The 13,194-nt window shown below is 34.4% G+C and overlaps 1 protein-coding gene across 1 annotated transcript in view; it reads left to right on the plus strand.

Moving 5' to 3' along the window:
• LOC149832031 (Cell differentiation, Rcd1-like protein) overlaps positions 1–13,194 on the plus strand; it is a 48,967-nt gene that overhangs the window by 11,928 nt on the left and 23,845 nt on the right. The window contains exon 5 of the mRNA XM_090014274.1: positions 613–719. Within this exon, the coding sequence (XP_089870400.1) occupies positions 613–719 (107 nt within the window). The remainder of the gene's footprint in view (positions 1–612; positions 720–13,194) is intronic.

Here is a 13,194-nt window from a genome sequence, read left to right on the forward strand (position 1 = left end):
CTCATATGTTGTTCTTTGAAGAAGGTTGTTCTTACTAAATACTGGGACATACAACTTCTAATGTTAATTGACTTCATGACAGATAGCTAGCCTCTATGTGTTTAAGGATGATTTTGTTTTAATAATTGTGTCTTTATATTGATTAGTTGTTTAGAGTGTGGAAGTCTAGCATGCTTTTGGTTCTGAACTCTTGGGGCCCATTTGGTTTATCTTTTTTGTTGGTATATTCTGTTTCATTATCTTATTTATTCACCTGCTGTTTGGGTCACATGGTTTAGCATGCTAGAGTATCACTTTTGTTTGGTGTTATGATCCTGTCGCTTGATAATTTTTTGTCTCGGATATCATGTATTGCTGTTGGTTTTTATTAAAACTTAAACATCAATAATGGGTTAACATATGCTGTTTTTTTTTTCCAGTCCAAAAGCATTAGTTAATATCCATTTTCAAGCATTTGTTAATTAGTTTTTGCTGCAACTGGAGCTATCTGATTTTGATTTATCCACTGTCTTGCATAATGCATATGCATCCCCCTTATTTCTAGTTGTTTATCTATTTGATGTTTGTACCTTCAGAATGTGCTGATGAAAGTTCTGATGTCATTTCCTTTAGCACACATACCATTGTATCTGTACCCATTTCTGAATACGACAAGCAAGACACGTCCATTTGAGTATTTGAGACTTACAAGCTTGGGAGTAATTGGAGCACTAGTTAAGGTATTTGTTGCTTCCTAATTTTCACATTGTTCTGTTTCCATTTTGGCTCTTCAATCATGAAGGAAGCAGATCATGTTGTATGATGAACCGTCTCAAGGGCCAATAGTTTTTGCTCATTGAGATGACTCTCATTTAGCTAATGGATAGGGATACTTTTTATTTGGTATTAAACAATTTGCAGTGTGCCAGTGTATCTTACAGGACTCACCCAGTGTCTTTGAAATCCTGAATCCTATACAGATCTTAGCTGTAAATTGTAATTTTGTAATACATATGCAGACATGGACCTGGAATGGAAATGATGCATGGAAAAAAATGCAGAAATTTTATAAATATAGGACTCATGGTTATAAAAGCATCCTACCCACCCACCCCACCCAAAAAAAGAAAAAAAGAAAAAAGAAGAGGAAAGCCAACATCCTCACATATGCATTTTTTTTCTCTGATCAAATTCCTTTGTCTTCATTACCAAGTTCACTTTGCTTTGCCCTCCTTTTCGGAACGCCATGTTGGTACCTTGCATTAATGGCCACCACCAATGACACTCATAATTTAAGAGAAAATAGAAGTTATAGTACAACCGGTAAATGTGTACTTTCTATGAAATTACTAAAAGATCTATTGCAACAAAAACTAATGTGAGCTATCACAGTTCCACTAAGGGTAGTGGGTGCTAAGCTGTGCTATATAGGGTGTTATGTGTAAAGAAACAACCCACACAAGGGGTATTCCCACGAAGACTTAAAAATAAATATTATTTTATTCATTACCAAATGCAAGAAGCATACATTGAAGAGGGGATCAACCCTTATTTATATACATGAGAGAAGAGGGAGATAAGAGGACTCAATAGAGTCGTTGTAGCCGTTGGACTAGCTCCAATGACTCTTAGACTAGTCAACATTTTGTTGACTAGTTAGAACTCTAGTTCATTTTGAACTAGAGAGAAAAACAAAAATAAAATAATTAAAAGAATAAAAAAAAGAAAAAATAATTATATATAAAATATACATGTATGTACATTTTAACACTCCCCCTCAAACTTACTGTATAATAACCGAAAGTTTGTCTAAAAGAAAATGAAATGTGGGGAGTGGCGAGAGGTTTGATGAAGAAATCTGCTAACTGATATTCTGATGTCACATAAGGCAGATCTATAGTCCCACGAAGATACTTCTTTCAAACATAATGACAATCCATTTCAATATGTTTAGTCCGTTCATGAAAAGTACGATTGTTGACAATGTAAATCACACTCTGGTTGTCACAACACATGTGCAAGGCGCCAATTACTTGAATTCCCATGTCAGCCAAGAGCCTTCTGAGCCAGACCACCTCCAGCGTTTTAGTTGCTATAGCTCGATATTCAACTTCAGTTGAAGAAAGCAAAACCTTCTGATGCTTCTTGCAACTCTGCAAAATCAGAGATTCACCTAAAAATACACAAAAACCCATGGTTGAGTGTCTGTTATTGGGATCACCTCCCCGGTTAGCATCAGTTTAAGCAATTATATCTAATAAAGATAAAGCAGGCAAAAAAGATCTTCAAATGTTTAATATATCTAATAATATGCAGGATTGCTCCCATGTAAACAAAAGTAGGAGCATGCTGAAATTGACTAGCTGTGTGTGCAACATGTGCTATATCAGGCCTAGTAATTGAAAGATAAGAGAGTGCTCCAATGAGTTGTTTATAAGGAGTAGGATCTTCAAGAGGTTCTTTGTCATCAATTCACATTTTGGTGTTCATAATCTCAGTAGTATAAACTTTCTTATTATCCGTGATTCCAGACCTGAAAACTATATCAAATGCAAACTTATACTAAGATAATAAATATCCTTTAGAAAACTAAGCAACTTCAATTCCTACAAAATATTTTCAAAAGCCTAAATCAATCATTTCAAAATATTTTTTGAGAAGTTTTTAAATATTTTCAATTCCCTATTTGTCTCCTCTGGTGATGATCATGTCGTTCTAATAGAGAAAATAATATCTGCATTAGAAATCTCAACAAATAAGGCAATGTCAGTCAAACAAGATCTGAATCCAATATCAATCATAACACGATTAAACATGTCATACTAAGCTTTTGGGTCTTCCTTAAGACCATAAAAAGGATCATAAAAAGCCTTTTTTAGACTAAACGATTTACCCTCATGAATGTTTATACCAGGAGGTGCCTTCATATAGACTTCTTCAATTAAGTTTCTATTAATAAAAACATTTTTGACATCCATTTGAAATATCATTTTTTTCTAACTGAAGCTAAAGCTACTAGAGTCCTAACAATAGTCATTTTAGCAATTGATGCAAAAGTTTCTTCGTAATCTATGCCATATTTATGGAAATAGCCTTTGGCAACCAATCTGACTTTATATCTTTCAAGAGTTCCATCACTCTTGGTTTTGATCTTATTGTTAGAAAGTGACTTTGAATATATTAGGTTCAATAATAAACCCATACACATGCACATGAAGTGCGAATAAACCCACTCAATGGAACAACACAAGCACATCATGTGCTAATACATAAACCCATAAAAGGGGTAAATATGACTTAAAGTCATAAGTTGAATATTATTGAAGAAAAAGAAAGAAGATGGTAAAAACCCTATACAATGGAGCAAATGCTCCTACAAGGAGTATCCTACACAAGGGGGAAAGACCCCTATTTATAAGCCTTAAAGGGACCACCTTGGGGGCTCCCAAAGGAGATGTTGGAGAGCCCCCAACGGTCACATTTGTGACCGTTGGGGGCTCCCAACGTCTCTATTGGGAGGCCCCCAATCTGGTACGAAAAAGAAAAAATAAAAAAGAAAAAAAAATATTACAATGCATATTCCAATTGGAATATGTGTAAAATGACAAATTACAGAAATACCCTTGAGGGTATTTTAGGAAGAAAACATATATATATATATATTTATATATATATATATATAAATAGAGATATGTATACATATATATATATGTATACGTATATTTATATATATATATAAATATATATATGTACATTTAAGGATTATATTTAAACATACATATATGTGTACTCATACACATATTTTAACACCCCCCCTCAAACTTTGCGGGGAAACAAAAAGGTTGAAAAAGGCGCAAGACTTCAAGAGGCTTCGGTAAGGATGCTATTGAAACTTGTAAATACCTTTCTTCAATTGCCTTCTAATGGTGAACATATGTCCCGATCCATCCGGGGTACTTCCTTTTATCCTATCTCCAAGATCCTGTAGAATAATAACAAAGAAACAAGTAAAACATATCTTTGCACTTTACTCGGAACATTTCTAACAAGATTAATTGAAACCATATCGGATGACACATCCGCAAAACAATGGTGGAAAAATATAACTTATGCATAGAAATTTGAAGCTCATGATAGGATAATTATTTTAGCGTGAAAAGTAAATTTAGAAAACCAAAGTTTCAAAATCATATATCATGTTAAAGAGTGAGCGCAAACAAATTATGCGGAAATGAATTGCAAGAATGCATAATGCATTCATAAGGTCTAACATTGGACAAACATAACCCCATAATGGGGAATAACACAATGGTCCCCTAAGGGTCACCACAGTAAGCCTACGAAGAGGCATAAGTTACATATGATTTATTGAATGAGAGCCTAAAAGGCATAAAGAGCATATGCATATATTATCATGAAATGAATTAATACTTAAAAAAAGAATCATTAATGAACATGCTCCAAACATGTAATGAAGTGCCAAACAAGAGAAACGAAGTCTCCAAGCATACTTTAGACAAAATAAACACAAGAGTTCACAAGGTTTTAAATCCATTTACGAGGCAAAACGAAGAATGTTATTTGAGTAGAGAATCTTACTCATTTAGGAAAATCTCACTCAATTGACAAAAAACACATTTTGCATACAGAAGTGGCCAAAAAACCATAAACACTTAATATATAGATTACAACAACAACAACAACAACAACAACAACTACTACGCCTTCATCCCAAAACCATTGGGGTCAGCGATATGAACCAAAAAAGAAATTCATTTGGGGTCTTCCACATGAATCCTTTTCCTCCAATCATTTCTATCCAATGCCATGTCCTCGGTGAGGTTCAAAGCATTCATATCTTTTCCTATCATCTCCATCCAAGTCTTCCTAGGCCTACCCCGACCTCTTTTAACTAATATATTTTCCCATTTCTCCAACCTTCTAACTGGAGCATCATTAGGCCTTCGCCGAATATGTCCAAACCACCGTAAACGATTCTCTCGCATCTTATTTTCAATGGGTGCAACACCTACCTTCTTACGTATCTCCTCGTTCCGAATCTTATCTTTTATTGTATTTCCACACATCCATCTAAGCATCCGCATCTTAGCTACACTCATTTTTTGAATATGATGTCTCTTGGCAGCCCAACATTCCGAACCATATAGTAAAGCGGGTCTAATAGTCGTCCTATAAAACTTTCCCTTCAACCGCAATGGCATTCTACGATCGCACAACACTCCAGTTGCACTTTTCCATTTCATCCACCCAACCTTTATCCTATGATTTACATCCCCATCAATTTCTCCATACTTTTGAATGATGGATCCCAAATATTTGAAATAATCATTCACCGGTATTTCTTGCTCACCGAGCTTCACTACACTCCCATCACTACTTCGTTGCTTACTAAACCGACATTCCATATATTCCGTCTTACTCTTACTCAACTTAAAACCTCTAGCTTCCAATGTTTGTCTCCATAATTCTAACTTAGCATTAACCCCAGCTCTAGACTCATCAATCAAAACAATATCATCAGCAAACAACATACACCACGGTACATTTTCTTGAATTGATCTCGTAAGCTCATCCATCACTATCGCAAATAGGAAAGGGCTTAAAGCAGATCCTTGATGTAACCCAACCGTTATCGGAAAATTGGTTGTCACCCCTCCACAAGTGCGGACATTGGTTACTACTCCTTCATACATATCTTTAATTATACTAATGTACTTGAGAGAAACACCTTTCTTCATCATTGTCCACCAAAGAACGTCCCTAGGTACTCTATCGTATGCCTTTTCTAAATCAATAAAAACCATATGCAAATCTTTGTTCCTCTCTCTATATCTTTCAATAAGTTGTCTAAGAAGATGTATAGCTTCCATAGTTGATCTTCCAGGCATAAAACCAAACTGATTCTCCGATATCATGACAACCTTCCTCAACCTAGACTCAATCACCCTCTCCCAAAGTTTCATAGTATGACTCATGAGTTTTATACCACGATAGTTTGTGCAATCTTGTATATCACCCTTATTCTTATATAAAGGCACCAAAGTACTCTTCCTCCACTCATTAGGCATCTTATTTGTTCGCCAAATCAAGTTAAAAAGATTTGTCAACCATTCTAAACCTTTCTCTCCCAAGCATTTACAAGCCTCGATAGGTATACCATCTGGGCCAACTGCCCTTCTTGATTTCATTTTCTTCAAAGCCTCTGCAATTTCTTTCTTTTGAATCTTGCGCATGAAGTCACGATTTATCTCATGAAAAGGAATGGAGATGTCTCCAAGATCTTGAGCATGACTATCATTAAATAGCTTATCAAAATAATCTTTCCATCTCTCCTTAATCTCCTCATCTTTGACTAAAACCCTTTGCGTTTCATCTTTGATACATCTAACCATACCCAAATCCTTCGATTTCCTATCTCTCATCTTTGCAAGCCTATAAATATCCTTCTCGCCTTCTTTGGTATCCAACTTGTCATAAACCTGCTTATATACCTTAGCCCTCGCGTTTCGATTAACTTTTTTAGCTTCCTTCTTTGCTATCATATACTTCTCCAAATTCTCATTATCACGACTCTTAGATTTCTATAACTCTCTTTTAACCTTAATAGCTACTTTGACATCCTCGTTCCACCATGATGTATCCTTACCTAGTGGTGCACCGCCTTTAGACTCACCCAATACCTCCTTAGCCACTTTTCTCATGCCACCCGCTATCTTATTCCACATTGATTCTGAATCCTCCTCGAGACACCAATCAACTTCCTTAACTACCTGTTCTACAAACATTCCTTGTTTAGCTCCTTTCAGTGCCCACCACTTAATTCTAGGATCTATCTTATGTCTATCCCTTTTGAGGCATTGTCTAATTCTAAGATCTAAAATTAAGACTCTATGTTGTGTAGCTACACTTTCTCACGGTATAACCTTACAATCGATGCAACAACCCCTATCTCTCTTTCTAAGTAGGAAAAAATCTATCTGACTCGTATTAACCCCACTTTTAAATGTTACTAGGTGAGACTCCCTCTTCCTAAACCAAGTGTTTGCTAAGATCATATCATAGGACAAACAAAAATCTAAAATCCTTTCTCCACTTTCATTTCTTTCTCCTATACCATAGCCTCCATGTATACTCTCAAATCCATCCCTACTAATGCCTACATGTCCATTAAGGTCACCGCCGATGAAAAGCTTTTCTCCATAAGATATCCCTTGTACTACTCCATCTAAATCTTCCCAAAATTGATGCTTAATGGAATCATCTAAACCTACTTGAGGTGCATAAACACTAATAATATTAATAATATCCGTACCTAATACTAATTTAATAAGTAAAATTCTATCACCCTTCCTACGAACCTCAACTACATTATCTATAAACTGACGACTCATAACAATCCCTACTCCATTCCTATTCCTATTTATTCCTGTATACCAAATCTTATATCCCCAAGGTTCTATCACTTTAGCTTTCTCACCTACCCATTTGGTCTCTTGAAGACATAAAATATTAATCTTTCTCCTACACATAACATCTACTAACTCTACCAACTTACCAGTTAAAGACCCTATGTTCCAAGTGGCTAACCTAATTTTATGGTCTTGGACCAACTTCTTTACCCCCACCCGTCCAATAAAGTGAGGGAACCCTTGCCTATTTGACACCACACCCGGGTGCCGGTGTGACGCGTCGCTTCTGGGCGACGACCTAGCAACCCTTGCCCATTTATCACTGCCTCCGGGCCTAGAGAGTACAGCGCGTCGCTCAGTAGGGAACGCCCCAACGAAATTCTCATATTGGTTCATTTTCATAGGATATGACAAAGTTTTTATGCTGGCTGTCACAGGCCTACCGCAACCTTCCTCCTTTATCCGGGCTTGGGACCGGCAGTGTATAACTAAACAGTTATACACAGGCGGAGTTACTTAATATATAGATTAAATACCAAAAAATCAATTTGATTTTAAAATATGCATATCAAAGATATGATTCACTTGAATATCTTAAAACACAAGTCATGAATGAAATTTTGGAAATTTCAACAATAGTTCATCCATTAGAAGCAACTACCTCATTAGTCCTCCAAAACCCATAAATCAAGTGTATAAGCTACTAGATCAAGAATATAAATATAATGCCATTAAAGGCCCAAGACACACATAAAGGTGTGTAAAAGAACGTCTTGTCTACATATAATAATACTTGAAATGAGTGCATCTACGACAAGAACAAGAGAATATACGCCAACATGGACCAAAAACATCTCTTGTCTACGTAAAAATACACTCAAAACCAAGTATGTTCAGCTACTAGAAGAAGAGTAACAAGCCAACCATGGGTTAAAACACAATACATCTCTTGTCTATATAAGATGACACTTGAAATGAGTGAAATAAGCCAACCATGGTATATCTCAGCGACTAGAACAAGGACACAAATGCCAACATAGGCTAAAATCACACACCATGGTGTGAATCAACGTGCCTTGTCTACATATAATAACACTCAAGACAAGTGTGTTCAGCTACTAGACCAAGAGAGCAAAAGCCAACAAAGAGCTACCAACACACGAATGTGTAATAAAATTCTTGTCTACATATGATGACACTTAGATAAGGGGCATAAAAGGAGAAGACTTTTGATGCAATAAAACTTGTAATGAAAAACATATAAATAAAACCTTGAAATAATATTCTTCAAAAAAGAATACCCATAACAATATCATTTTGGAATAAATGTGTGAATATACAGACACCAAGAACACTTGTGCACAAAAGCACAAAACATAAATGTGCAAATGCACTCATATGATTCATAAACAATAAAAGGTTGAACAATAATCCCCCAAACCTTGATTTTAATATATCTTAAAACATTTAAGGTTTCAAACACCATATATCCATCATATTTACATGTAAATGAGAGCATCCATTAGATCAATGGCCAAAAGAGAAAAAATGAGTGACACACTCATAATTAGAGATCATATAACAAATCATTTTAGAGTCCCAAGGTGCCTATAACTCACCTCAACAACCATCTATAATATGGCAAGTGGACAATCTAGAATGATATAACACGAGGTGCCCATAACTCACCTCAACAAGCATCTCTAATATAACAATAATAATAAGGCCAAAACAATGATGCATTAAAAAACATGTGATGGACAAATATAAATGCCATAAAAAGGCAATAAACACTTTAGGAATCATTTTTCAAAGAAAAGAGGACCGATTAAAAATTGAATCAAGGGTCCAATATAATCAATCACAATAATATGCTTTATAACAACAATTTTGCATAAACACGAATTATGCTTAATATTTAAAAGAAGTCATTTATACAAAAAAGACTTATTATGCAACTAACACAATTATGAAATATTAAGCAACATCATGCGTAAGAACCGATTTGGAATAATCAAAAAGTCAAAAACAAGCCTCAACTATGATAGATATAAAGTGCAATTAAATGCACACCAAATGATAATAGATGCACTTTTATGCAATGCAAGATTTTTAAATGACAATAATCTTGAATGAGCAAATAACAAAAAATCCACTATTGTAACTTAAAAAATGATGCTCACAACCACCATGAAATCTTCATAAAAGAGTATATACTCACAAGAAGATTATAAGGACCGAAAGTCTCCTTAAAGAGAGCTCAAAAAACACACAAAATTCCCAAAGAAGGGGGAAACTCCACTAAAGTGAGAGAAATCCCAACAAAGAAGAATAATAGATTTATTAAAAAACCTTATGATAAAGTAAAATTGTACTATGACATAAATCTATAAAATTAAACATTTATTAAGGAAAAATTCAAACGCTCTTAAGTTTTATCAAAAAACATGACTTAATAGATTATTACCAACTCCTAATGTAATAAGTACGCAACAAACATTAGTGAAGACCATAAATTTTATAATGAGACAAGCTCTTTAAATCAAATTAAAAAATCTTTTAAGAGTATAAAGATGCAAAGAAAATCACCATATTCCATAAAACTTAATTCAACCGGGATTATATAAAAAAACTTTCTTAATTAAATGTTGCTCATATAAAAAGGACACATTAGGTGAGTGAATCAAAACTTATTTAGGAATTTTTCATATATGTCAAGCATTTTTCGAAAAACTACATCTCACAAACATTTTAATCTTAACATATCTTTCTTTAAAGACTTACCATCTATAAAAGGTATTCTTATAAACAAAGTTAGGTTTAAAATATAAATTCAAGGCTCCAATGGTCATAAATTTTTACCGACCCATTAAGTTTTGAGCAATCATATATCTAATTTTTCGCCAAACAAGTTATCATTTTAAAAATTTTCAAAGAAAAACATACGAAAAAGTATGTATACGAAAAAGATTCAATAAAGTATCAAGTAACTCAAATTTTTATAAAAAGACATAATGACAAAGAGTACACATAAAAAAGTAACATATTAAATTCTTCATACAATACTTAAAGAAATAGAATGCATACCGAATAACTTTAAGAAAGAAAAGAGAGAGAAATGAATACTTCACCATTTTTCTTTAAAAATTTCTTGAATACCACGCTTCCCGATGCACCAAAGAGCAACTCGATCTCAACTTTGCTCTGATACCATGTTACAAAGTGACTTTGAATATATTAGGTTCAATAATGAACCCATACACATGCACATGAAGTGCGAATAAACCCACTCAATGGAACAACACAAGCACATCATGTGCTAATACATAAACCCATAAAAGGGGTAAATATGACTTAAAGTCATAAGTTGAATATTATTGAAGAAAAAGGAAGAAGAGGGTAAAAACCCTATACAATGGAGCAAATGCTCCTACAAGGAGTATCCTACACAAGGGGGAAAGACCCCTATTTATAAGCCTTAAAGGGACCACCTTGGGGGCTCCCAAAGGAGACGTTGGAGAGCCCCCAACGGTCACATTTGTGACCGTTGGAGGCTCCCAACGTCTCTATTGGGAGGCCCCCAATATGGTACGAAAAAGAAAAAATAAAAAAGAAAAAAAGAAAAATATTACAATGCATATTCCAATTGGAATATGCGTAAAATGACAAATTACAGAAATACCCTTGAGGGTATTTTAGGAAGAAAAAATATATATATATATATATATATATAAATAGAGATACATATACATATATATGTATACGTATCTTTATATATATATATATATATAAATATATATATATGTACATTTAAGGATTATATTTCAACATACATATATCTGTACTCATACACATATTTTAACACTTATATACCCACCTGCAACCTATAGGTTTCTTCTCTTGTGGGACATCTTGAATGATCCAAGTATTAACCTTTTTCAAAGCTTCCAACTTTATTTCATGGCTTGTACCCACTCAAAATGTTCTTTGGCTTGAGCATAGGTTGAAGGTTTTACATACGAGTAAATTAATGCAATGAATGCTTTGTATTTTTGGGGAAAAAGAGTCATAGAATACGAACTTCCCAGGTGGTTTAGAGATCCTATATGACTTGGTTTGAACTTCAGATTGTTTAACATATTTTTCTAGTGCACATGGGTGATTAGGGTCTGTACGCTTGGAATACTGCAAATAGTTTTGGTTCCTATGAGAATGCCCTTCGTTAATTGTAGGACCATTATCATGGTTACACTCATCCATTATATCGATACCATCGTCAAGATCACATTCATGATCATGTTTTTCATAATTTGGAATCAAATCAAATAAAAACAAATACTCATCTACTTCCTCAGCTTTTCAAAGTCAAAGATACTTTCCTTTTCTAAAACTGACACATTTCTTAAAACATAGAACTTTTTACTTTTAGGATCAAAGTACCGATAGGTTTTTTGGTTATATGCACATGGAATAACCCATGGGGAGAATTTATCATTTCTGTTAGTAAAAAAAAAACATTTGCATAAAAAACCTTTCAACCTAGAGTAATCAGAAACTAATTAAAAAGGTTTTTCAACTGGTGTTATGTTTTTCAGAGAAGATGACATTCTATTAATTGAAAAGGAGTCGTCATTCATGACTGGGTTTGGATCTCGGATCATAGACCCAACTTGAGTTTATTTAGTCTCATGTTCATTAATGGCCTATTATAATTCTTGTTGTGTAAATGGATATTTTCGTACCCTAATATTTTTACCAGTCTATATATAATGATAAGCCAAATATTGCAGACCCTAATTTTGGGGGTTTTATGCAGCCATCACTCTCTCTCTCTATTCTTTATTCATATTTTGTGATTGAATGACAAAATCCATGATTTCTAACATGGTATCAGAAGCGGAAGATTCAATCTTGAAGATCATGTCCTTATGAGCCTCAAGCTGAGTTTCTCTGTCTCTTTTTAAGGTATCTCTCAATCCGATTTCATCTATTCTCCATTTTATTCTCTTGTTCTTAAACCCAATCTTAAATCTATTCAAGTTAACGTGTTTTCTTTCTTCTAAAATCAAGTTAACGTGTTTCCTTTCTTCTAAAATCCGAGTTTTGGATTTGTTCACGTTGACTTTTCTTTTCGTCTATTTCTTTTCTCTGCTTTTCTGTTCTTCCTTCAGATTTGAACGTGAACTCATATTTGTTTTTTAATTGCCTGATATTATCTGTGAATCTTTTTCAGTTTAGATTCACCCTTTGGAACTTCTGTCTCTTTCCTTACCATTCCAAAAATGAAAGCACGTTACTTTCAATAACATGCCTCTTATTGGTTAACTTCATTTAGAACAGATTTTACTGCATCACCTGATTTTCTGCCTCAAATATGGGAAAAAGGGCAAATTGCTACCTGATTTAAGGTGTTCTTCAGCAAATCGCTATGCGATTTGCAGTGTCCTTCAGCAAATCGCTACGTGATTTGCGGTGTTATTCACAAATCGCTACGCGATTTACTGTGTTCTTCAGCAAATCGCTACGCGGTTTTGACTTTCTTCCTTAGTTTTCTCTTGTTTCTTGTTTTCATCTTCAATCGACTATGAATTCCTTTTTCTCTTCTCAATCTGGTATTTCTTCCAACTTTCTTAGTCAACATCTGGATGGCTTTGTTCCTGTTCCTCAGAGTTCATATTACAAGGAAAGAATGGGGAGGGTGACACTTCTATTACCTTTGTTCGAAATCTAGAGTACATATCTTGGATGAAACATGATCAGGCGTTGGTTGCCTACATCACTTTCA

The sequence above is a fragment of the Nuphar pumila genome, chromosome 7 (genome assembly GCF_984573655.1).
Source record: "Nuphar pumila chromosome 7, dmNupPumi1.hap1.1, whole genome shotgun sequence".
Lineage (NCBI taxonomy): Eukaryota > Viridiplantae > Streptophyta > Magnoliopsida > Nymphaeales > Nymphaeaceae > Nuphar > Nuphar pumila.